Source organism: Bactrocera latifrons, unplaced genomic scaffold (genome assembly GCF_001853355.1).
Source record: "Bactrocera latifrons isolate USDA-ARS-PBARC rearing strain unplaced genomic scaffold, ASM185335v1 scaffold_49, whole genome shotgun sequence".
NCBI lineage: Eukaryota > Metazoa > Arthropoda > Insecta > Diptera > Tephritidae > Bactrocera > Bactrocera latifrons.
The window spans coordinates 129,172-155,890 of record NW_017537145.1 but is presented as its reverse complement, the minus strand read 5'-3'; the positions used below and the strand labels follow the sequence as shown (position 1 = coordinate 155,890).

General features: G+C 31.8%; 1 protein-coding gene across 8 annotated transcripts in view; it reads left to right on the top strand.

Moving 5' to 3' along the window:
- The window catches only part of LOC108973563 (semaphorin-1A), a 458,547-nt gene that overhangs the window by 317,984 nt on the left and 113,844 nt on the right, over nt 1-26,719 (top strand). For all 8 annotated transcript variants that reach the window (XR_001993734.1, XR_001993732.1, XR_001993733.1 and 5 more), the window contains one exon: nt 17,594-17,789. Coding sequence is in view for 1 of the 8 variants with exons in the window: in XM_018940915.1 (XP_018796460.1) it covers nt 17,594-17,789 (196 nt within the window). In the remaining 7 variants the exon portion in view is untranslated. The remainder of the gene's footprint in view (nt 1-17,593; nt 17,790-26,719) is intronic.

The following is a 26,719-nucleotide window of genomic DNA, read 5'->3' as shown; positions in this document are numbered from 1 at the left end:
ATTTTCACATTTTTGCTTTTTAAATTTTTTAAATGTTTGTTTTATTTTATAAAATTACTAAAATTTCAATATTAAAATTTAAGTAATCAAAGTTTCTGCCAAATGTTTTTACATTTTCCAAAATTTGTTTTCTACTGTTTCGAAAATACTTCCCTCCAATTTTCTCCTCCCCTTTAAATATCACAATTTTATTTTTTCGTAATTTTCAATGTAATTTTTTTTCGAAAACGCATTTTCCAAAAATAAATTCAAAAATATTTTTTTGTTCACTTTTTTCGAATACATATACGTACGTATACTTTAAAATTTTCCGAAAAAAATTTTACAGATTTTCAAAATTACATTTTGCAATTATTTATTTTTAATGTTTCAAAAAAATTTTGCGATTTGTTTTAATACTTTTTTTAACTGTTATCAAACACTTAAAAAATATTTTTAAAATTTTTCCAGAAAACATTTTTTTCTTTTTTTAAATTTTTTTAATGTTCATTTTAATTTTTTTAACACATTTTCGAAAACTATTATTTGTTTTTAATTGTTTAAAAAATTTTTTTGTAATATTCAAAAACTTCATTTTTTTACTTTTATCGTTTACATTTGTACATACGTAAATTTTAAATTATTCCATAATCAATATTTAATAATTTTTCAAAAATACATTTCCCAATTATTTATTTTTAATGTTTCTAGTAAAACTTCTTGATTTTTAACACTATTTTACTTTTACCAGATTTAATAGTATTTCTAAAAATTTTCTAAACATATACATATATTTTATTCTAATTTAAAAAAAATGTAAGTTTTCAATAACTTATTTTCAAAAAAACAATGTTGAGACATTTTTTTAATATTCAAGTTTAAAAAAAAATTAATAATTTTAATTAACCTTACTTAATATGTTTATAAGTACTTTTCAAAAATTGTTATTTAAATTAATGGTTTTTAATTTTTTACGAAAATTATTTAAACAATTTTTTTCTCTATTAACACGTTTGATTCATTTTTGTATCGCATGCGCATGTGTATTTGTGTGTATGTGTAGCGCATTTAACATAATTTATGCTTTTATATTTCAGCTACTTATTTTAAATATTTCTATATCGTATTTTTTTAAGTTTTCTAAAACTCTATATTTATATGTTTGCAGTGCTTACATTTAGGAACCTAATTTTTAGAACAAACAAAAGCGTGCCGCACCGCAAGCGCACTACCAGCAGCCAGCTTTATTATATAAAACTTAATTTTCATTTTTTCTTGTTGTTGTAGCATTGCTAAGCATAGCCAAAATAGTTGTAAAGAATACTCCTGCATCTAAGTTCGAGAAAAGTGCGCTTCTCGCTGCTTTTGTTGTTGTTGTTGTTGTAGTTGTAAAAAGTTGCTTTTCCGTGGCTTGCGGTATTTGTGGTCTCACACTTTGTTGTTACATTTATTTTGCAGTTTACAAAAAATATAAACTAATTAACTAGCTTAAAGTTGCATTAGCATTACGATATTTAACATATTTATCGATAATTATATTTATACTTTTTTATGCATATATTCAGCAGTTTTTGTATTTGTATTTGTTTTTTTGTTTGCTACTTATTTATGTATGTATTTATGTATGTGCTGGTATACATTATATACTTGCTGCATGTAATTTGATTACAACTTTTTTTTAATTAATCGATAAATTGTATTTAAAAAAAATATTAAAATTAGTTTTTTTTTTTGTATTTGTATTAGCTTTTGCCGAAAATGTGGTACTGCAGCAAAGATTAAGGTTTAAGTTTGTAATAAAGTTAGAAAAAGTTAAGTGGTTGCCACAAGTCATGTTTGTTTCGTGTTGTGCACTCTCACACTGCCTGCTTTTGTAGTTATCGATAAATTGGTGTTGCTGTTTCCTCCCCATACGGCTTATACTTATTGTTTCTTATTAATATAGATAGTCCTGACTTCTGACATGCAACTACATTCATTTCTTCTTATCATTTGTTACAATTATTGCTCAGCATACATTTTTCTCCCTAATTATACATATATATTTTTTTATTTTATATCTTTTCTTTTTTTGTATTTGGAAAACTTTTGCAAAATGTTTCGTGTTGGCACGCATATTTTATTGCAAATATATGTATATTTCTAATATTTTTTTCTTCGTTAAATGCTACATTTCGCGCTACATATATACATATATATATGCTATATAAATGTACTATATAAGTGCAGATCCGTCACAAATCACGCTTATGTCTTACTTGCATTTCTAAATTTGACTTTCAACTACAACAAAAAAATAAGTTCAGTTTAAATTTAGGGTTTCGCTTGCATATATTTTGTTTATTTCTGTTTATTTATGTATGTATGTATATATATGTATGTACGTTTTTGTATCCCTAGAGTTTAAATTGCAGCGACTGATTACATACATATTTAACTTGGTATTTGTAATTTTTTCCAGTTGCTTCTTTTGTCCATGTTCAGCTTTTTTATATTTAGTATATAACAACCAGTTCTAAATAGTCTATATAGATATATTTACATATACATAAGGTAAGTAAATAGCTGTCGCATATTTTTGCATATAATTGCATGTGGCACTTTTGCAGCAAAAGGATAAAAGAAGAAAAGAAAATTTTAAAATGCGAGTCTTTAAAAACATTTTTTGCTAGTATTATGCTGTTTTATTTTTAATGCAAAAAATATTACTTTTTTCATTTTTATTTTGAACGCAAAAAAATGTTATTTTTTCATATATTTTTATTTTTAACGCAAAAAAATATAATTTTTTTATTTTTTTTTTTTTTTTTTGTATTTAGTATTTTTTTAGTTCAAATCACTTTCGTTTTGTTCAGCAACATGAAAAAATAATTATTTAGTTTCTTTTTACTTTGCTTCAGCATACAATCAACGTTATTAAAGCTCAAACAAAAGACAAAGATAAAACCAATTCATGCAATGTTACAAAGCCTACAAAAACTACAAATTCTCAATTGCGCAGCAAAATGTAAATTAATTGCAATAAAATATTTATGTGTATTATTTAAATGGTTACAGCACTCTCTATAAAGTAATGATACATGCCTATAAAGTGAGACCTATAATTGTAAGATAATTGTTATGCTCGTACTTTTAATAATATTAATAATATTCATAAAAATTATTATAATTTTAATAATAGTATTAATATTTATATTATGTTTTTAAAAATAATAATAATCTGTCAGCAATATATTCAGATATCTTAGACTAACATTAAAAAATAGAAATCAACTATGCGTATTATTTTCATTTTCTTCGCCATTCAACATTCACATTTGACCTTTACGATTCTCATTGGTCAACTACTTATATAGCAGTCGTATACTTCCGTCACAACTGTGTGGCTGCACAATTTTAAAGCATATTCAAAGCATATATGGTATATTAACTTAAATTTAATTTGATGCTTTATATTATTTTTTGTAAAAGAGTGCGTAGTAACAAGTTTATAATAAGAACAAATGGCGATGTTTTTGAATTATAGTAAGAAAAAAACAAAAAAAAAATTAAAACAAAATATAAATAACAAGTAAACAAAAAACAAAAAAACTAAAATAAACCAATTAGAAATATAAAAAATACAAAATATATGAAATACAAAGAAATGTAAGAATTAANATTGATTCAAAAAAAGTGTGAAATCTTTCAAAACTTGTTTTGAATTTTTTTGTAATATGTATTCGTGTATGTTACACATTTTCCAAAAACTATTATTTTTTAATATTTCCAAAAAAAAGTGTAAAATTTTTCGAAATTTTGTTTTAAATTTTTCACAAATTTATTTTTTTTTTTTTAATTTCTACTCGAAACAAATTTTATTTTAATTTTTCTAAGAAACAGTTTTGTTCCAAAATCAATTTTTTTAATGCAATAATTAATCATTTGTTGGATATGTATGAATTTTTTCTAATTTTTCATAAATCCAAATTCTTTGCAATAAAATCAACACCACCCCATTGTGCGTCATAGTGTATGTATTTAGGTTGGCAGGCGAATTTATTTCCATACACACCAATTTGTATGTATGTATGTGGCTTTGTGTGCGCTGCAGCACTTGAATTTAGTTGTTGGCAATTTGCGTTGCATATTTTTAGGTGTTAAGTTGAATCTAGGCGATTGCGATTACTTTGAAACGCCAAGTAGGCATTGTTTGGTAAACTCGTTATTCCTTGTTTCGCACACTTAACTCACGCCTCATTGCTTATTGCATTGTACCACTACATAGCGCAGGCTGCCTTCACCCTTGCGTCATTTCTCCTTACCCATGAATAATCGGCTTTTCGCCTCCCTCCTTTTGCAATGCAATTCTCGCGTGATTTTTTACCTTTTTTTTTAGCTTGCAAAGAAATTGTTTGCATTTTGCGGTAATTTAAACAACTACAAACACACATATACGTTATTGTAATTTACATGTGTGTGCGTGTATGTCGATGCATGAGTTTGTATGCATTACATTAAAATTTAAATATAGTCAAAGTTTAATGTTATTTGCGGTAAATGTAGAAACTGCCATAAAATATTCCAACATATTTTACAACGTTCGCTCGCCTTTGCTATGCTTAATATGTTAATAGTTCCGTAATAAAAAAAATGAAAAATATTTCATATGCGAATTTAATTAATTCTAGTGGAATGTGCTTTCACTTGCTTCTATTTATTGCATACATTTGTGCGCGGCGTGTGTGCTTGTAGGGTATTTCGTTGAAATTTTTAACTACTTTCCGTTTGATGGCAATTGTTTGAATATGAAGTAATTTTGGCGTTAAAAATTAATTTATTTCGTATCGCATAGAGGTTGAGTTCGTTTGCCTGGGTTGCTTTTTAAGTGTTTTGCTGTTGTTTCCTTTACATGCTACAATTTTACTCAAGCAGTTTTTATAACTTCGTATTTTAATTGGTTTTATGTACCATAATATTATTTTCTCCCTTCGATAGCCAAATTAAATCCGAGTTCAAATGATTAAATGCAACAGGTATTCATACCACTTCCAAGGCAGCCGAGAACACTTATAGTAGCCCATTGTCGATTACCTTCAGTAAAAAAGCGGAAACTGGAATTTCTCAAGGCAGCTATCAATACTTACCGTCCCCTATTATTTAACTGACTTCAGTAAAAACAAAAAAAAAAAAACTTTAAGTGCGAAAATAATTTGTCCTAAATACCTAAACATGGCATAGGCTACTATAATTCTGGAAAGATATGCATTCACTGCCTTTACTTCTATAATAACAGAGCTGAAAAGTATACCTTATGAATGTAATATCAAAATGAGTCGAAAAAAACAAGCATACGATTATTGTTAGATATAATACTTAGTTCGCTGTGTTTCTAATACTAAATTTTGCATAGGTTCAATTCCGCTATCTTTACACTATTGACATCCATTGTACATTTTTTGACTTAAGACTTGAGTTTCATCATTCATAATAATTTAGTTCATTGAGTTATAAAATTTATAAGAATTAAAAAATTTTCCGAAAAATAATCAAACTTTAACTGTTAGTATCTTTTAAAAGGTTGGGTTGGGCGAAAAAATCGTACAGACTTTTTTTTTTTTGTAGATTATCAATTTCCTAAATCTAAGGAACAAGATATTTTTTCATGTAGTTGGAAGCGAGATATAAAACATTCCTATATGATAATAAGAAAAAATAGAAAATTGTAAGTAGGAGGACCTTCCCGTTACAATTTCTTGGAGAGGCTTCCTTATAGGTGTCTAGGAACCTATTTTTCAGAGTACCAAACGAAAAAAAAATTTTTTTTGAATCACCCTAATGTACCACTTTTCTTAGTGCAGTTTACATGGATAGACTGCAACTTGTTTAAAGTAATGTACCATTTCTGTGTCCATTCTAGAATTGGACTGATTAAAGATTGCAATCGGTTCAACGACTTAGCTTTATTTTTACCGGTCGTAATGATGCAGATATCATCTGCAAATGTGGCAATTGTGCAGTTTGGAAGACTAGGCATATTGCTAGAACACAAAATGTATAGGAGTGGTTCCAGAACAATTCTTTGGGATACACCTGTTTTTATTGGCTATAATGTAGTATACGATTTCACCTGCTTGAATTTGAAGTAGCAGTTGCTCAAGTAAGAGGTAACTAAGTCAGTAAGATACTGTAAGTTTTAATTTATGAAGCAAGCCAATGTGCTTTTCTTCAATCGTATCCTCTATTATACATATGTACTTGTTATTCGTTGAACTTGATCGATTGTGAATTGTTCAGATCAAAATCCAAATTCATGAATTTTCCCTTTTCTTCAATTATGTTCTCAAGAAAATAGACAACAATGAGATTGGACGATATTACGAGTCCTCATGTGTGCCTTTCTCAAGTTTTTGTACCATAATGATTTCTGATACCTTCCAAGACAATGGGACGTATTCGAAATTTAAGCAAGCATTTATTATCGATGTAAGCTTTGCATCAGCTGTCAGCAAGTCGAAACTATTTTTTGGTTTAAATTTAGTTTTGGTGATATTTTTCACTTCTTTATTTGTTGCTGGTTGCATTTCATCTAAATATTTCTATGCTTCCAACAGCGGTTAGCTCCATGAAGCACAAAAGGACTAAACGTTTTAGTTATTTTCTCTGGAAGAAACTTCCGCTTTTTATTCGTCGCTTTTGGCCCAGTTTCTGTTTGGCTTTCCAAGAGGTATATTCGACAATATTTCTTTCCTAATCACCAAACCAAAGGAAATAATCTGTAAATTGGGCTTTATAAAAAGTTCTATGACATAAATAAGTTTAAAACTTAAAGGTCAAAAAGCAACTAAAAAATTAAATTATTAAAAATTATTTTCTCAAAATAAACTTGTTGATTTTGTTGAAATATGAACTATTCTTTGATCCTCAAATGCTGCGTTTCATAAAAGAATACAGATTTTTATCAATTTTCTGCTCTTCTATAGAGGATCTAAAAGTAATGAACGCGTTGATGAATCATCAGGTTAATTAAGATTATTACTGATTCTCAAAAAGAATTATGATATTGTAAGCTGCATCGATACGCTTAACACGAATTTTAACAGACGCTGCAGCCCCACTACCGATTTCTCCTCCAGTGTATCATACCGTGGGAATCCCAGATGCTTTTAGCGTGGTCTTGTCAATGCGCCACAAATGCACAAGAGATGCTCCATTGTTTTCTCCAGTCTTCTCGATCTGTCAGCCGCACCCTGCGAGCGTGTGTCGCCTCTATTCAGTGACCAGTTAGTATTTCCATTATGTTCTTACAGTCTCTTCTATCGAGTGCCTATAATAATTTTTGTACATCCGATCTACCGTATATAATTTTTGCTATTTTGCACCCAGGTACTTCGTTCCATGGGGTTTGGATTTTCTTTACCATGCTTCTGTCGAGATCGTCGTATAGACAGTACAAGGATTTCCCAATGTTTAGTATGATATCGGATTTTAGCCGTAAAGCATTCTTGGCGTTGTGGCTTGTCACCCAGTAGAGGTGAAGGTTCTTACTGGCAATACTTTCCACTGCTGCCCTGCTTCCCAAGACACTCCTGGCCGGTATGCGATATGAGGTTACTGCTTTGATTACTTCTTGGCTGTCTACGTACATATCTGTATGTCAACACTGGAATTCACCGCAGGTGCATTAGAGGCCTGCTCCGTTGCTTTTTCAATAGCAAAGATCTCAGTATATTCCAGCACCAACTCCATCGTCCATTCTCGAACCATCCGTAGAGATGTTTGGAGTGTTGCGCGTGACTAACATTCATTTGCGCTAGCCATCTTCTTCTATATTTATTTTGAACCTTCTTTGCCAGCTGAGTGGGTCATGTAGTCGGTGGTTGCCCAATCGTACTTGGTGCGGTCCTTGAGTGAGAGTAGTTTTGATAAATTTTTTTTAATTTTCCAAAATTCGGATTTTGCAATTTTCCAAAAGTACGTGGAATTTTTTAAAAAAATTTAAATTTTTTCATATTCCAAAGTTTCTGTGGTCCATTCAAAAAAAAAAAAGAAAAAAACCTCCATCCTTTCTACTTTTGAAAAATCATTATATTTATTCAATCGTGTACCCACATAATTAAAACTATGCAAAAAATTCCACCAAATTTATATTGCAAGATTCGGAATAAAATTTTAGAACACGTGATTTAGATTTGCGCTTGCATTCAACGCCGTATGCCACAATGCAAGTTAACCGCCATGCCTAATCACCACTTGATCTCTGCACATTTATATAATTATTTTCAAAAATAGCCCACGCATACACAACCTAACCTCTAACCCGAAACCAATAAAAGCACTGATTTGTGATTTATAAAGCGAAAAATTATAATTTTTGTTATCGAAATGCCGGCTTAGCTTTTAATTACAAAATCAAATTACAAACTATGCTGAAACACGATCAACATAATAATACAATACAAAAGGAGTGTGCTTGTGTGTGTGTGTGTGCAAGCCATGTGAGGCCCTGTGTAATGTGTTGTCAGCATATGCGTTCCTAAATGACTACAACGCAGCTGAATAGCAATTAATTAATTTTACAATTATTGTAAGCAAAGGAGCGTATGCACACAGGCACACGAGGAGCGCACACATACACACAAACATGAACACAATTCCCGTTAACATTTATCCAGCCATTTATAATGCATTTATATGGGAATATACATATATATATATATACTTATATATATTTATATATATGTATATACTTATATATATATAAATGTATATATAAATGTGACCGTTAGTGCGTATGAAATTTCAACCGTTATTCGCAAACAGTCCCTGGTCACTGTCCTTTCGGGTCGAAAGTGCTTTGTATGTTGGAGCCTCGGCTGTCAACTGAGTTTAGAGGACAGCGTTTTTTAACATGCGGGTGGTACTGTGACACAAGCTACGTTATAGAATATGAATGTGTATTAGGGTGGTAATTCAAAAGCCTCAAAAATGAGATACTAAACAATACTAACTATGCGAATATTTTGTATCAAAGGTTTTTTTACGGTTTTGAGACGTTAAGGGTGTTACAGGGTTGAAATATTCAAAAATTCCAAAAATATACATTTTTCTTTTATAATGTCAAAACTAAATAAGAAGTTGTCAGCTATAATGTTTTGTTACGTATAAAGATTTAAGGGCTTAAATTCATATATTAGGGTGGTTCTTAAAAACACAAATAAGCGTTTTTCCAGTCTGAGCCTTTATGTATGAGCAAGCAAAACATCTACCTGTTTTTTTACTTTTGGATACATTAGGGCGCGTCGCAAAGGTTTAATTATTTTCGAAGTTTAGTTTCTAAAATTCGACGACGAAATATTTTCTATTGACTAGTAAAATTTGATACTTTTTTAGATGAAAATGTTAGTTATGAAATTTAATCTGATATGAAGGCGGACCGATATATATATTTTAATTTATTTTATCGAAGTTTAGTCCTCGGAAATATTATATAATATTATATAATATAGAAATATTTTCTATTAACTTTCAATATTTATTACTTTTTTAGATGAAATTGTTAGTTTAGAAATTTAATTTGATTTGAAGATGGATAGGCGATATATACATATATTTGTGTATTAGGGTTGTACCTAGAAAATCAAATATTGAAATTTTCGAATAGTCAACCACCGCTTCTAAAACAATATTATCAAGGTTGAAGATATCCCATATAATATTATATTTCTATTATTTTTTCTGACCACTTTAGGGTGTCCCACACATGTTTGATTATTGAATATGACACACAGACTTATCAAGGTTGAAGATATCATAGGGTGGTTTTCAAAAAATAAATTTTGAAATTTTTTCAGTCACACTTCCATGAATAATTTACTTTTATGTTCATTAATACTTTTATTTTTAATAGGTCATTATTTCGAATTTTATAGGGTCACCTTAATGTTCACATAATTTATTTTATCTATTGTGTGTAATCTCAATACTTTATGCCTATTAAAAATGTTGAGCTCCAATAAGTTGCAAATTCCATTTTTTTTTATACCACCCTAATGTATGTACATAATACATTTAGATATAAATGCATTCACTGTTTTCATCTATTGTCGCAATATATTATGTGTTAAACTGATATATGTCAGTCCTAACATTTATTTTTTCGTACCACCTTAATATGCATAATATATGTATATTTAGATATTTATTTATTGAAATTTATATTATCGAGAATCGCAACACTTTAAATCTATTAGAAGTGTTCCCCTGCTTTATGTCGTTATTCTTATTTTGGGATCACCCTAATGTACATACATATATTGTATATACTTATATGCATTTATTATTTAATCCGTAGTCGAAATGCTTAATGTCCATTCAACTGCTATAAGTCGGCATCACGATTTTGTAGACCCACCCTAATATCTTAATAATATATTTAACTATAAATTCACTGTTTATTTTTGTAATCGCAATGTGTATTTCCATTAACAATGTTAAGCTGCGATATTTCGATTTTATTTCCATAACACCCTAATGTACATATAACAAATTTCATTATAGTAGGTGCGCATATCCACTATGGCACAATTTATATTTTGTTAATTTATTTAAATTCGTGCCTAAAACCTTAAAAGCAATGTAAATAGCGCTGCAAAACAACAACAATGGCAATAAAATTAAGCCCAGTATAGCAACAACAACAATGTCGACTGAAAAATGCCAAATACATTAATCGGATTGTTTCAGGGCACAGGCCACACTATATAAATATAATATACGTATATACGCATATAGCTTTCAATTTGCATAACAACAACAACAACAACTAAACATACATAAGTGTAGGTGCAAGTCACCTAAGTGGCGCTTTGCTCCGGTCCCGGTTATAATGTTAAATATTTTGAAATAATAAACAAAAGCGTTGCATATGTTGATTTTAAATAATAATTAAGCCGAAGGCCATCGTTGCGCCAGCAAGTGCTCCCAGCTGAATATTTTATTACGCTCGCATAAACACATTCACGCACTCAACTAAACACAACGCAATGCGTGCGAATTTCATGTGGCGGTCAGAAACACACACATACTATATAAACTTTACACACCAATACAAACACACACACATTTCGCCAACAAAGCGTTATAGTGGCTGGGTGTTTAGCGCTGTGACATATTTAATGGCAAAACACAATGAAAATGCCGTAAAATGGAAATGTTGCGGTTTTTGTAGTAACCTCATAAAAATAACAACAACATAAACAACATAAATGTAACCAATTTTCCGGTTACAAAAGCATTAAAATTATTATTAAAAGTTTGCATTACATTTTACGCGTGTTGAGTTTACTCAGTTCGTGTGAATTGTTATTTGAAAAGCTAAAATTTAGTATGTTGCAGCCATGGCGCTTTGTGCAACTGCCATTTACTTAAATTAAATTGCAAAAAAGATGGTATAATTGGATAAATTACTTATAATGCGTGGAGGTGTTGCAGGTAAACTGTATGGATGCAAATATGTTGGTTAACATATTTTGAATACGCAAATATTTTATCAAAGATGGATGATTTTGGTAGTTGAAGGGTTAAATTTTTCGAAAAAAGACTTGTTTTTGAAATATTTTTTAGCTTTAACCAGATGTAGATTTTCATTAAACCAGATGATTTGAGTTTAAAAATATTTTAGTGCAAATCGATGAATTTGGTAGTTAACGGGTTAATATTCTGGAAAAAAATCCGTTTTAGACAAATTTTTTAATGTTATTCAGATTTGGATTCAATTTCATTAACCCACTTAATTGAAATAGGAAAATATTTTTGTAAACATAGTTGACTTTGGTAGTTAAAGGGTTAATGCGTTTTAAAAATCGTTGTTTTTTTTTTTTAACTAGACAGATGAACATATAAAATATACCTACATATTTGGAATATGAAAACATTTTATCAAATCATTTTGTTAGTTAAAGGGTTAAGGTTTTCGAAAAAAACTTGTTTTAGAAATATTTTTAGCTTTAACCAGTTGTAGATTTTTTTTAAACAGATAATTTGAATATGAAAATGTTTTATTGCAAATATAGATTTTGTTAGTTAAAGGGTTAATATTATCGAAAAAATCTATTTCAGACAATTTTTGTATGTTTAACTTGATATGAATTCAATTTCGTAACCCGCAAAATTGAAAGATAATATATATAATTAGTATATATAATTAAAGAAGACAGTTGACTTTGGTAAATAAAGGGTTAATATTTTTGAAAAATTTAAAATTTGATTTTATTTTGGATTAACCAGATGCACATACTTGCGATTTCAGTAACCCATATCATTGAAATATGAATACTATATAATTTCGTTGAAATAGATGATTTTATTAGTTAAAGGGTTAATAGATATTCTCGAAAAACTCAGTTTTAGAAAATTTCTTTGTATTAAATAAGAATTGTATTTAATTTCTTTAACATACATGAATATGAAAATCTTTTAGTAAAGATAGTTGACTTTGGTAATTAAAGGGTTAAGGTTTTATAAAAACCGATTTCTTTGGATTAAACAGTGTACATACAATTTAATTAACCCGCACAATTAAAATATAAATATAATTTACTTAAAATAAATAATTTTTATAGCTAAAGGGTTAAAATTCACAAAAAAAATCGGCTTACGAATTTTTTTTTTGGTTTTCACCGGTTTATATTCGATTTGATTAATTCAAATAATAAGAACAGGAAAACGTTTCAGTGAAAAAAAAATTGATTGTGGTAGTTAAAGTTTTCGAAAAAATCGGTATTATTAAATTATTTATATTTCGGATATCGATTTTAATTTAATTGACCAAGAATAAATCGAATATAAAGTAATATTTTTTTTATTTTATTAAAGCTTACATAATAAACAAATTATTAAATAAACTAAAGTACGCAGCGCTAGCATCAAAGGCTTTCGGCTGATAAAGTAATATAAATTTGATAGTTAATAGCTTAACGTTTTTGGAAAAATCGGTTTTAGAAAATTAAAAATTTTTTAAGAGTAAACCATGTATGGTTTTCAATTATCTCTAGCCAACTTTAAAAATCATCTAAAGCATCAACAGCTCTTCTCACTCATTACTGACACTACTCATTTCCAAATACAACAAGAAATCTTACTAATAATTAAGGTGGGTATTTCTATTAATACAGAAACCACCCTCAGCTGTGAAGAAATCCCACAGCATACGTTTGCCTACCAACTCACATAAATCTATCTACGTTATCTAACTAATAACAGTAAAATTATTGCATTGACGAGCTTTGCAAAACAATAGAGCTCGGCTATGCGCCTGGGGTTTTCAATTGTGCGAAATAAGCAGCTCAAATACCAAGCCGAATGGTATTTTATGGTTGAAAATACATACCTACATCTATAGTACACCTACATACATATATCGGATAATATTTACGCACCGTTATGTGGGTGCTGGCATGCGCGTGGTCGAGCCATTGCCGACGCGTGTTAGATGCCACGAGCGCAAAATACTTGGTATACGCACATAACTGTCGCGGTAAGCGGCTCGGTTGGTTGGCTACTTTGTATTCAGTACCATTTCGAATGACTTAACAAATGTTTTGTACTGAAATATTGCCGTTAGCGTGTTCACATTAACGTACATACACACACACGCGTACGCATGAAGTGTTCGGGCAGCCCAGAAGGGACTTACTGACTTTATGCCAAAGTTGCTGATGCGGCTGTCATTCGTGTTGATGATGATGCTGCTGCAATGTAGTTCTTTGCGATTATTGTTAGTCCAAATTCAATGATTCGGTTTGTAGCGCCGAATACAAATGTACATTAGGGTGGTTCTTAAAAAATTAAGTGTTGCATTTCTGTCTCATTCCATCAATCTCTTTAAAATATCGTGTTTCGATGATTCGCTTCGTAACGTCAAATACAGATGTGTATTAGGGTGGTTCTTAAAAAATTAGTGCTGGATTTTTTAACCTAATTTTGTCAATCTCTTCATATCCTCTTGTTTCAATAGTTTCTTTTGTAACGGCGAATATATAATTGTGTTAGGGTGGTTCATAAAAAATTAAGCGATGTTTTTTTGCTTCATTTCGTCAATCTTCTTAACGATGAGTCCTTTTACAACGTCAGAAGTGTACAAGGGGTAACTCAGTGCTAAATTTTGTAAACTTCCTACTGCCTGTATTTTGATTTCCTTTAGGAAATACAATGTAAACATTTTCTTACAAAATTTTACGACCACCCTATACATGAGTATAAATATTGTTTATAATTTTATGCCAATATCAGAAAAAGTCGCTTAACTACAGGTATTTTGGGATATATGATTTAAAAAAAAATGTGTGACATTTTAGGACAACCCTATATATAAGTGAGTCAAATGTCGTCTATTGATGATGGAAGAGGTCTTATAGCTACGGGTGATTTCCATTTGCTAATGTCGTCGCTAACCCTTACAATATTTTTTCTAATTTTAGAACCACCCTAATATTATATAATAATATGCTAAAAAATCAAAAAACTGCCACGAGTGTCATTTCTTATTGTTTTTGATTTTTGGGATTAAAATATAAAAAAATCAGAATTTTAGGGCCACCCTATATATAAGTATATCTATATGTAGTGTTGTGTCAATATAAAAAAAACCATAACTACTGATATTTTAGGAAATATAATTTAAAAAAAATAATTTGGTATTTTTGGGCAATCTTATTATAAACAAAACGCATGATTTTAATTTTTTCGAAAATTTTAGAATCACCCCATGAATACATACATACATATATAAACATTAAAAAAAATACCACGGCTTTCATTTGTTATTGTTGTTGGTTTTTAGGAATAATATTAAAAAAAAAATCTAAAATTTTAGGACCGCCCTATACATACCTAAGTATATAGTGTTGTGTCAATATCAGAAAAAGTCGCTTAACTACTGGTCTTCTACTGTTGTATAGTATATATTTGAATTGCGATTGTGTGCGTGTTTTTGTTTAAGTATGCGTGCGGACACGAGCACAAAAACCAATATGGCCGTCATTTTACCGTTTTCGCCCCCACTTATTAATAAGTAAACAAATCGGAGTGCAAAAACTGTACGGAAGTGTTGGAAAAATGAATTGAATTAAATATATGCAAAAATTGATAAATAGCTCTGCTAAAGCTCGCCAAATAAACGCAAAACAAAACCAACAAAAGTATCCATAAACATAAAGAAATTGGAAAACTTCGTCACAGTCTCGTGCATTTGACCTGAATCAATTTTGATAATTTTTTTAAAGGAACAATATGCAATTCGATCATCCAACGGTAACAAATATATAGCCAAAATTGAAAAAGTGCCGCATTCCCAATGAATTTGATCAACCATCAAGTGCAACAACAATAAAAGTACTTGCGAAGTTGATGTTGTTAATTTAATGAAAGCAAAATTTGAAAAATTACATAAATAGAAAACTTTTGGTTACCACAACAACAGAGCGTTACGAGAAGCTTCAAAGCGAATATAAAATTAGAGGCCTTCTAAGAAAATTTCATTTAAAATTCGTTATAAACTTCTGAATATGCAACAGCACTTATGAGTGCTCTTACAGAGTTTCCATGAAGCACTCACTATTCCCTATAATCTTATAAAGTAAAATAAAGTGTATATGAGTTAATGAGTTAATCAATCAAAACGAAAGCTGCATTCGATTCATGATACTTTGCAGTGTCATAAATCGTGGATAAAACTGGTGAAAACTGGAGATGGAAATATTGTGGAAAGCGGTAGTCCAACTTCCTTACGATAATCGCACACTTAACTAAAGTGCATATTTTTCATACTTGTATTATATGTAAAGAAAATGTACGCTCAAAATATTCAACGATTTGTCGAAGAGCGAGCACAGGTAGACGATTATTACTACAGTAAAATGGCAATCAATCATCATATAACTTTTTTTGCAAAACCCGATATAATTAAGCTGGAGATAGCATAGAAAGCTGTGCTCATACTTCTGGATACCGTACCATCTTCGGTTTGCATCCACAAATCTCATACCACCATATTGAAAGGTTTAACTCGAACATATAATATTGGTCAGGCATGAAAACTTGAATTATTTTTAGTAACCTGAAAATTATAGTTTGAATTCATAATAGTACTTCAACGAAACTCAAGCCCGCTTTCATAAGGACCGTATACCATACAACGTCTTCACTTCTGATCAGTTGAGCACAAAAATTAATTCACCATTTGAATTATATCATCCAATATATATTCTGATAAAAAAAGACAACACTTTCATATATTTTACTACAAATCTTTATTATCGCCTTCAAAATAGGCTTCTGAAATAAGGCAAGCTTACCTACGTTTCACCCAACCTGCCATACACTTGTTAATAAGCTTCGGCTAGGATTGCCTACAGAGATTTTTGGTGTTTTTCATATTCGACTAAGCCGCTCCAAGAATAGCGCCATTCGCTACATTGTTGGAGAGTTTCGACGTCATATTCACGTACGTGAAAATTCCACGTGTCATCACCAGTAATGTTGCGGTAGATGAATGTTGGGTCCTCAGCTACATTCACAAGCATATTTTTTTTCGTTTCGTTGACTTACTTAACGGTCACTGAATCCTCCAATAATTGTGTTCGCGATTAAGTATACTTCCTAAAACACTTGCGCAACAATTTTAACGAATTCCATTAGAAACACAAACAAAAGTTTTTCAATTTTTCTTTTCTATAATGAAAATCGCCAGGAGATGAAACACGATCTCCAATATTGTTATAGCAATTAAGGGAAAAAATATTTATCTTTTCGGATCGCGCTTATGTTAATGGGATAAGCTCGGGTCAAATTTGATCAGATATTAAAAGGGGCTCTAAAAGGAAAGCAACCAATTTGGGTTGGTTAGAACAAAGCACGATTCCATTTTATTGGCAGAGTTTGAATATGTCATATAGTTAAGGGAGTAATTGCCTATACAGTAAGAAATTATGACCAAATTAAAGCAACTTTCTCGAAAACCGTCAAAGACTTAAGATTTCTTTCCGCAAAACACCTTCGAAACAAATATAACACAAATTTAATTTGATATATTCTTCGAAGAAGATTATTAAACTTACAATAATTTTATTATGAAGTAAAAATTTTCGATTTCGATAGACTTCTTGAGATTTCATATTTAATTAAATCGACTTTTTATAGCAAAAGCTTAAAAGCTGTATATTTCCTTCCGCAAACGAATAAAAACTTGGAAAAATATGCTTAACCGATTAATACAAATTTATTTTAAATTTTGCCTCAAGGATGTTTTTTTAAGTTTCTGCAGTCTCATTCTTTTGTTTTTGGTGAAACGAATTTTTATCCAAAAAAATAACTCCTTTAAACAAAAAATCATTTCTTTAGTATTTATCTAAAACTATATATTTAAATTGAAATTTGTATACACCGTCTACCGATTTTTTTCGCATTTTAAACTCATTGTAAATTTAAGATTTTTCCATTTTAATATATAGCGCTTAACCGCTCTTACTTTATTGAGTTAATTCCCTCGGATTCGACCCAAAAAAATGTTTACTCATGCCACGTTGTGTTCTCTTTATTTTTTTCACCTTTTCTCTTTTTTTTTTCAATTTAACAGGAGGCATGTCAAAATTACATTCGCATCATGGTAGTGACTTCGCCGGGTCGTTTGTTCGTGTGCGGCACCAATTCATTTCGGCCTATGTGTAATACATACATAATCAACGAGTACAACTATACCCAGGAGGCGAACAAAAGCGGCCAAGCCGTATGTCCTTACGATCCGCATCACAATTCAACATCAGTTTTTGCTGGTAAGTACAATGACGCGCACACTCTATATATATATATATATATATGTATATAATATATATTCTAGACCACATCACATGCAAATTTATGTAACTAAATACGGTTTTGGGCATATTAATAGTAGCACATTGCGAAAAAATATGAAAAGCTCGTGTCAAATATTAGAGAGTGGCGAATAGAACAAACAACTGATATTTTTAGATTAAAAAAATGCATTGAACAATTATAACAAACGGTTATTGCTTATTAATTCCGGAATTGCAATAAAGTTTAGAATTACAATGTGCATGTTCCAAAAAAAATTATTTCCAAAATTTGTTTCACTATTTTTATGTATAATCAATTTAGAGTCAAAACCCTGCATAAAGTGTTACGTATACCAGTCAAATTGCTGGTTTTTACTAGTTTCCGGCTTCCAAAATGCACATGTGCCTATTAATATGCTTAACACTGTGTAAAATTCTTTCTGCACCTTTATAATATGTACCTATAAAACCAAACAATCAAATAGTTGTTATCAACTTTCGTTCACTAAAAGCAAGTGTTTCTATAAATATGCCCAAAACTGTATAAAGATTATATCTGAACTCATATTTGTATACCTATAAGAGTCCACGCAGTCAAAAAGCTGTTACTAGCTTTATCTCTAACATATTTAAAACAAGTGTTTCTATTAATGCGCCTAAAACTTTATAAAAATTTAAACTACCTCCATATATAATATGTAGATCTAAAAGAGTCCAAACAACCAAAAAGCTGTTATTAGCCTAATCTCTAAACTTATTAAGAGCAAGTGCTTTCATTAATATGGCGAAACCTGTTTAAATTTTTTAGTAAATCTGCTTAAATTTAAAACGTCCAACCAACTTTATCCCTGACGCCAATATTCGAGTAAAAATAAAAAATATGAAGAAAGTGCTTCTATTAATAAGCACAAAACTGTTTAAATTTTCTTTACTAAACCTTCATATATTTCAAAAGTCCAACCAACCTTACTCCTGACGCAAATTATTGGGTAAAAATAAAATAGAAAAAGCAAGTGTGTCCATTAATATGCACAAAACGGTATACAAATTATATCTACATTCATATATTTATACCCATAAAAGCCCAAGGATTCAAAAAATTGTTACTAACTTTATATCAATAATTATTAAAAGAAAGTGCTACTATTAATATGCACAAAGCTGTATGAAAAATCTACTTTCTCTATATAAGCATACATATAAAAGAACACCAACGCCGGCATGTTAAACGCGTACCCTTGATGCGCCCATCCACATGCCAAAAACGTGCTCTTAACTCCACCTGCCCACACCACCTTACTACCACATCTACTAGCGTCATTTTCAGCGAACGTTATCAACCAATTCACAAGTTAGCTTTTAACGTATGCAACGTCATGTTTTTTCGTCAATTTAAACATTTTACTTTTGTTTCATTTTTTTATTTCGATTTTTATTTCAGTCGTCCTCACTTTTTCACGGTATTTTACTCGCCCTGCAAAAATACATAGTTGTCGTTTTTGTTGTTGTCTATTCTATTATTTTCATTTCGTACCATTTGATAGCGTGCTGTGTTATTATTTCATTTTTATTGTTGTTGTTTTGCATTTTTTATACTCCGCAGCCCATTGCACTTGCCATCGCCCTCCATGCTGCTCTACAATTTTATTGTTATTTTTAGTTTTTGTTGTTTTGCCATTTGATTTCGTACTTTGTTAGTTCCTGTCGGTTGCTATACGATTTCTCGTTCTTGTGTTTTGCAAATTGATGCGCCATTTTGTTGCAATAACGGTGCACAGGTACTTCATTGTACCTTGCGCGCCGTGAGTGGGTTCTAGGTTCGTTAACACCATTGTGAGTGTGTGTGTTCGTGATTATTTTTCCACGTTTTTGTTATTGCTATCATATTGTAGCACCACATTTTGTTGATTTGCTTTTTAAAAATATTTTTGTTTTCGTTTTCATTACATTATTTTCACTTAGTTTCATCTATTAAATTTTGATAATATTTTTCGCGGAATTTTGTTGGTCCACATTTTCACCTTTCGTCTCCCCTTTGTTGTTACCATGCTATCCTTTTTTCATTCTGTATATTTACGTCTGCTCTTGTACCGTTATTTTCATTTCTTTCTCACATTTTTGCACATTCTTTCCTTTATTTTTCGTTGTTGCTTTTGGGTTGTTCTCAATTTTCTTTTTTTCTCTTCTTCCTCTGTGTTGAAATTTTTTAGCACACCGAAATCAGATAAAAATTGTCATTCATCATCCGGCGCACAGACACATGTGTCGTTATTTGACTATATAGAGACCTTACTTCTCTAACAACTGTCAACTATATGTTTATATACAAATATCCCTAACATATTTGCGCCACTCCTCTCTGCGCTATGCCCGAACATACTACATGAGCGAGACGCGTTTGCAAGTACACGAGTACGTTTCAAGTATTTTGCCGTTATTTGTATGTGCTCTTGTCCAGTTTTGTTCATAAAATTTCCGATTTTTGTATACGTTGCTTAACTTTAGGAGCAAAGATAAATTTTCTGTTCAAAAAAAGAAATTGAACTCATGTAGTTTTTACTACATTTGTAATCAAAGCGTGACAAAGAGTAGGTTGGAGCTAGAACTTTTGAAAAGAAATTGTTTTGAAGTCAGAGCGAACTAATATAAAAAAACGTAGGTTTTAGTTGGGAAACAAATTTAGGTGTTTTATGATACTTTTCGAAATTTTCTTTGGTAAAGTATGTAGGATATTCTCCAGAACTTTCAAATAATTGTTTATGGAAGTGAAATCATACTGTCAAGAACTAATACTCACATATGGGAGAAATATTAATATATTCAACAGATGATCAATTTCAGAGATTAGCAGAATATGTAGAGTAGTTTTAGTCCTTGTGGGATGTTGTTATCTATACTTCCAAGATATAAAAACTCTTTAAATGTTATGATAATATTGTACAAGCTGTCAAAAGGTGAAATATGAAGAGTCTATAAAACTTATTCTAGGCGAATGCAAAGCTTTGTATGAGAAAAGAACTGCAGCTATCGGCCGAGGGTTTCTTGATGTTTAAATTTTTGAACTTCACCAGCAGCACACGGTGGTTCAGAGAGAACATCATAAAGTGGGGAGATTTTAGTCACAGTGGTTTCACAAGGGGCCTCTTGAGGGCATTGAAGCGTTTTTAGACAACTTACCTAACATATATACATACATATGGTACAGTTTCTCGTACTCTGAAAATTTGAACAACAGATCTGATTTGTTGAAAAGTTCGCGAAAACATTATTTTCCAAAGCAAATAGAATACAAGCCGTAATTCATTTTACTGCAATAAACGTTGCTTTGAAAGAAGTTTTAGTTTGTTAAAAGCTTAGCAGCATTTCCTCCTCTAGACATTTCTAGCTCTGCACTTCCTCAAAATTGTTCTTGCTTCGATTGTTAAAACTTCGAGAATTTATTATTAGAGACACTGCCGCTCTGACGCCCTCTCAAAGGGTCTGTTAGGTCTTAGAAACATCGGAAGACTTTCCATATAAAGATTTGATTTTGCGGGCCTTTTAACTAGCATCCAGAAACACCTTCGAAGGTATTATTCGCCTGTCTCTCTTTTAGAGACCCTTTTTTTTAGCTCTAAACAACACGGTAATGAATTGTCGTTGTTTCGTGGAGCTTCGAGAGCTTATTATAAGATATCCCAAAGGGATCTGATATGTTTTATAAATATCGGAAGTAGTTTCATAAATAAGATTCATTTTGGTGGGACTTGCAACTTTGAAATACCTCGGAAGGTATCACAACCGTGAACCGCTTATAAAAGAACGTTCTGTGTGAAGATAAAATGAGTACTTAGAGGAAAGTGGATATAGGTGTTATTTCAAGCGCCCCAAGGTCTGCTGAAACTCAACTTGTATATATTATCACTAAGTAAATAGTAGTCGTCTATTGAAAGTCTCTTTCTAGAGGACCTTCTTAACTCTAAACAATACTGCCTTGAATTCTCTTTGCTTCGTGGAGTTTCTAAAACTTATTATTGGATATAATACTGCCATACCCCCATCTCATACTCATTAAATTCGAAACCAGTTGGCGGTTCAAATAATGATTTAATGGATATTTCTTAAGACTATTCCAAACGAAATCTGATTTGGCATGTCTGAAACCTACATGTAGAAAGTCATCAGAAGGTAAAACAAATCTACTGAGAATTTAAAGTAAATATAATCGTATTTTTCTCGAGGCCTTGAAAATTGTTGAGAAGTTAAAGTGGAAATAGTCGTATTTTAAATCATCCTAAATTTGTGGAATTTGGACTTGTAAGCATTACCCTTAAAAACATATGTTAATTCGTCGACTGTGTAGAGTTAGTTCACCTTTTCCAGAGTTAAGTAGATGTCGTATCACAATATATAGTTAGGTTGTTTCAAAGTTAGTCTACCCCTCGGCTGGACGTAGTTCCCTGAACAAAGAGTGATACTACAAAATTTGTAGAGACGCTTCATATGTTAGAAACTATTTATAGCCTGTTGAAAAAACATCCCTGAATAACGTTAAAACTTCAAATTTACCATCAAAATGTTTAGCTTAGCATTAAACCACATATAGTCACGATTACGTAACCCTCTTAATTTAAACTCAAAAACTTATCTGTTTCTCTTAATATCAACTCAAATACTTACCTTTCTCACAATCTAACTAAACGCCAAAGGTCAAGGGACCTTACGTTAAATCCATTAAATCCCATACAATCTAACGCTAATCACTGTCCACAGGACAACACCCTTTATGGGCAGCTTCATCACGATTTAGTGCCTAACCGGAAACATAACGGTTAGTTAGTGGGTAAAATGTGGTTGACTGAACGTACGTGAAAAACTCTTTGAGGTTAGTTTTTAATAGTTGAGGCCACTGATAGCGTTGATCGCTGCAAGCACCAGCCAGTCACCTCATGTGTATTCCGGCACATTTATTGCTGTTCTGTGCGCGACTAAACACTTTTGTTATTTTTACATATTTTATATATTATATTTCCACAATCTCTGCTCTCGTTATTTTCTATTTAAATTTTTATGTTTTTTTTTACAATTTTTTATTCACCATAAATATTTTTATCACATTCAAATGGGGCCAATAACGATTTGTGGCCATTTCAGTTTATTTTTATTTATTTCTACATTCATTTTTTTTTTGTTTTTTTTGTTCGCAATAGCCATTTATTTGGCTTTGGTGTGCTAACGGTGACAGCGGATACACGCGTTTTTGCCGGCTGCGCCTTTGCCAGCCATGGTCCTGACTAGGATTTGATGATAATTTATGACCAAATAAATGTGAACACAACAAATCTGCATATCATGGACACGTTTCACATATGCAATTCTGACCCAGGTTTGTGCGCGCATGTATATGTATGTGTGCGTGGGTGAAGTGTTTGTGTGTGTTGTTGGCGATTATGTGTTTTGTAAGGTTTATGAGTAACAACCAAGCGGCTGTTAATGCAAAATATTAGTTATTTCACGTGCAAAATTACGTATGCATTTGTGCTTGTATAATATTCATGCACATACACACTCTCAGTGGATTCCAATAGGTGTTGAAAGGGCAGAAGTGCGCACAGAAAAACCTGACTTGTATATAAAATATGCCATTTGATAGCGATTAAAGTTATTTATTTTGGTAGCGCTTGTAATGCTGTTCAAAAAATATGCCTTTATTTGGAATAAAAGTAAGCGGTATGCTTTTTGCATTGTCAGCCTGAATATTGGAGGCACTTCTGTAAATAGACTTTTTTAAATTTGACTTTTTAGTAAGCTAAAGATTAACTTAATAATATAAGAGGTCCCGCTGAAGGTTAGGTTAGATGGATCCTTAATGCGAGCACCTGACAGTAAACCCTTCTACCAACCTTTGATCCAAGCTAGGATAATGAAAGAGAGTTCAGAGTTCGGTTTGGCGTCTCCACCATGCAAGTGATAAAGTATGAAGTCACAGTGAGTGAGGATTTCCGAGTGTTCAGGCACGTTTTCTTTCATGAAAACACATTCTCTGAGTCTGATGGCAACTTTCGCAGCCATACTCCTTCCGGCGATGTCCGCTTGCAATATGTGCAAGATGGCATTAATTGCCATGGTTAGAGTAGACCTTAGTGCTCTATACATGCTGATAAGCGCCGCCCGTTGAGCGCTCTCGAGTTTCTTTTCAAGTATCCACCACCACATAAATGAATGATAAGGGGCTTTTACTATGGTGCCGTAGAGCCAGATGATCACTTTCGGTGAGAGATTCCTCGTTTTGCCAATGGCTCCTCTACATCAGTAAAAATTGTATTGTTCTCTCTTCGATATTTGACTTTCATGAAAGCTTCCTATCTAAGATGATGATGTATTACACTGTACCCGCTGATTGCAGTCGGATATCTCCCTTTTTCAGCAGAGCTGCCGCCGGGATTTTGTATCTTCTAGTGAATAAAATCATCTCGGTTGTATTTGGGTTGATATCGTACTGAGATACCCATAAACCAATTCGTAAACGGTACTCAGAAACTTTCCTTTCACCATAAGCGCTACATCGTCTGTATAGGCAATCACCCTGCAGCAACGAGATTCAAGTCTTGTAAGCACGTCGTTAACTAGGAGGATCCATAGAAGAGGAGAGTGAAATCCAACTTGTGTGGTTCCGCTACTCACATTTAGTTGAGCATGTACGTTTCACCGTTCCGATTCAGTCACTCTCTTTCACAGAAGACTTAAAATGAGGAGTTTGAGGTTTGATTGAACCCCAAGGCCGCGCAGAGCAGACTGCTTTCGGTAGGACGTTATTGAAAGCTCATTCTATATCAAGGAAGGTCCCAAGAGCGAATTCCTTAATTCTAACGGCTTCCTCAAGCCATGTCACGGTAGTATGCAGTGTAGTATTTACTGACTTGCCTTTACAATAAAAATTTGTGTTTATGATAAATGGTCCATAGGAATGCGTCCCCTTATGTGCCAGTACTCGTTAAAACATAATGATTGCAATCTTTTTTTATACCCTGAACAGGGTATATTAATTTTGTCACGGTGTTTGTAACACCCAGAAGAAAGCGTCGGAGACCCTATAAAGTATATATATAAATGATCAGTATGTTGAGCTGATKCGATTTAGTCATGTCCGTCTGTCTGTCTGTCCGTCTGTCCGTCTGTCTGTATATATACGAACTAGTCCCTCAGTTTTTAAGATATCGTTTTGATATTTTGCAAACACCATTTTCTCTTCAAGAAGCTACTCATTTGTCGGAACTGCCGATATCGGACCACTATAACATATAGCTGCCATATAAACTAAACGATCGGAATCAAGTTCTTGTATGGAMAACTTTCACATTTGACAATGTATCTTCACTAAAGTTGGCACAAGTTATTTCCTATGGCAACAATATAATCTCCGAAGAAATTGTTCAGATCGGTTAACTATAACATATAGCTGCCATACAAACTGAATGATCGGAATCAAATGCTTGCATAAGAACTTCCTCATTTGACGATATATCTTCACGAAATTTGGTAAGAGTTATTTTTCATAAAAATAATGTAATATCGGAAGAAATTATTCAGATCGGTTAACTATAACATATAGCTGCCATATAAACTGAACAATCGGAATCAAGTTCATGTATGGAAAACTTTCGCATTTGACGTGGTATCTTCACGAAATTTGACTTGGATTACTGCTTAAGGTAATAATATAATCTCCGAAAAAATTTTTAGATCGGATTACTATAGCATATAGCTTCCATACAAACCGAACACATAATTACTAACAGAAATACACCTGTGAAGGGTATTTAACTTCGGTGCAACTGAAGTTAACGTTTTTTCTTGTTTTACAGTACCAAGGTTTTATTAATGCCACTCTCATAGAATCTCTCGTCGCTACTAGTAGAAAACTAAGAAAGCTGACTTTTGCAATTCTCTCTTGTGCAATTTTTCACCAGCAAAATAATTCGCAATAGATAAAATTATGTAGTAATCACTTGGTGCCACACTAGTCTATGAAATGGTTGCATAAAAACCTCCCAACCAAGCTCACGGAGCCGGGTTACTGTTGATATGTATGGCCTGGCGTTGTCTCAAAGCCGGTCGCTCCAGATCGATTGCATGCTTCTCAACAACCAATTGTTGACAGTACAGTTCAGGATTAACACTTTGACCGTAGTGGAGCAACTCAGAGAAGATAATCCACTTCTAATCCCACCAAACACATAGCAAAACTGTTAATTCCGGCTACAATTGTTTCGTTGGTCTTGTTGTAAATGATTCACCATTCATCGCCATATAATATTGGCTTCAGAAAAGGATCGATGTTGTTGGTATTATTACTTCAAAGTTAAACCTAAATAATGTATTTAATTGCGTACGGAGCTTATATATCATTCTTCATTTTTAAGTAGTTGTTGAAGAAATCATTCTGGACAAATAGAGCTAACCAATTATGATATTATAAAGAGATTATGCTTGTTACCATAAAACATATTTTATTCCATTCGCAGTTTAAGCCATGCCCAAAAGTATTTAAGATATTAATAGAAGAAAATGTGATATAATCCTAGCCTCTTTCAACTTCATATATGTGTGAAGCCTTAACTGTTCAAAAGTGAAAACTTTTAAACAATATTGACCAGAAGTCGACGATAAAGAGTCGCTTCAAAATATTTTTGGACTCCTTTGACAGCTTTAAACTGAGCATATGGGGGGATTTGCATTTCCAGTTGCCTCCAGCGGGCCAGCACGTCTGCTTTTTTATTTCTTTTTATTCCTATTAGAACGGGTACCTAGATGATGTTAACCGAGTTACCTACTTAGTATCTCTGCATAGTTATGGCCTGCTTGCATAACCTAACGCAGTGAGACTTAGTATTGGCGCTATAGATAACTATATTTGCCGCTCAGCT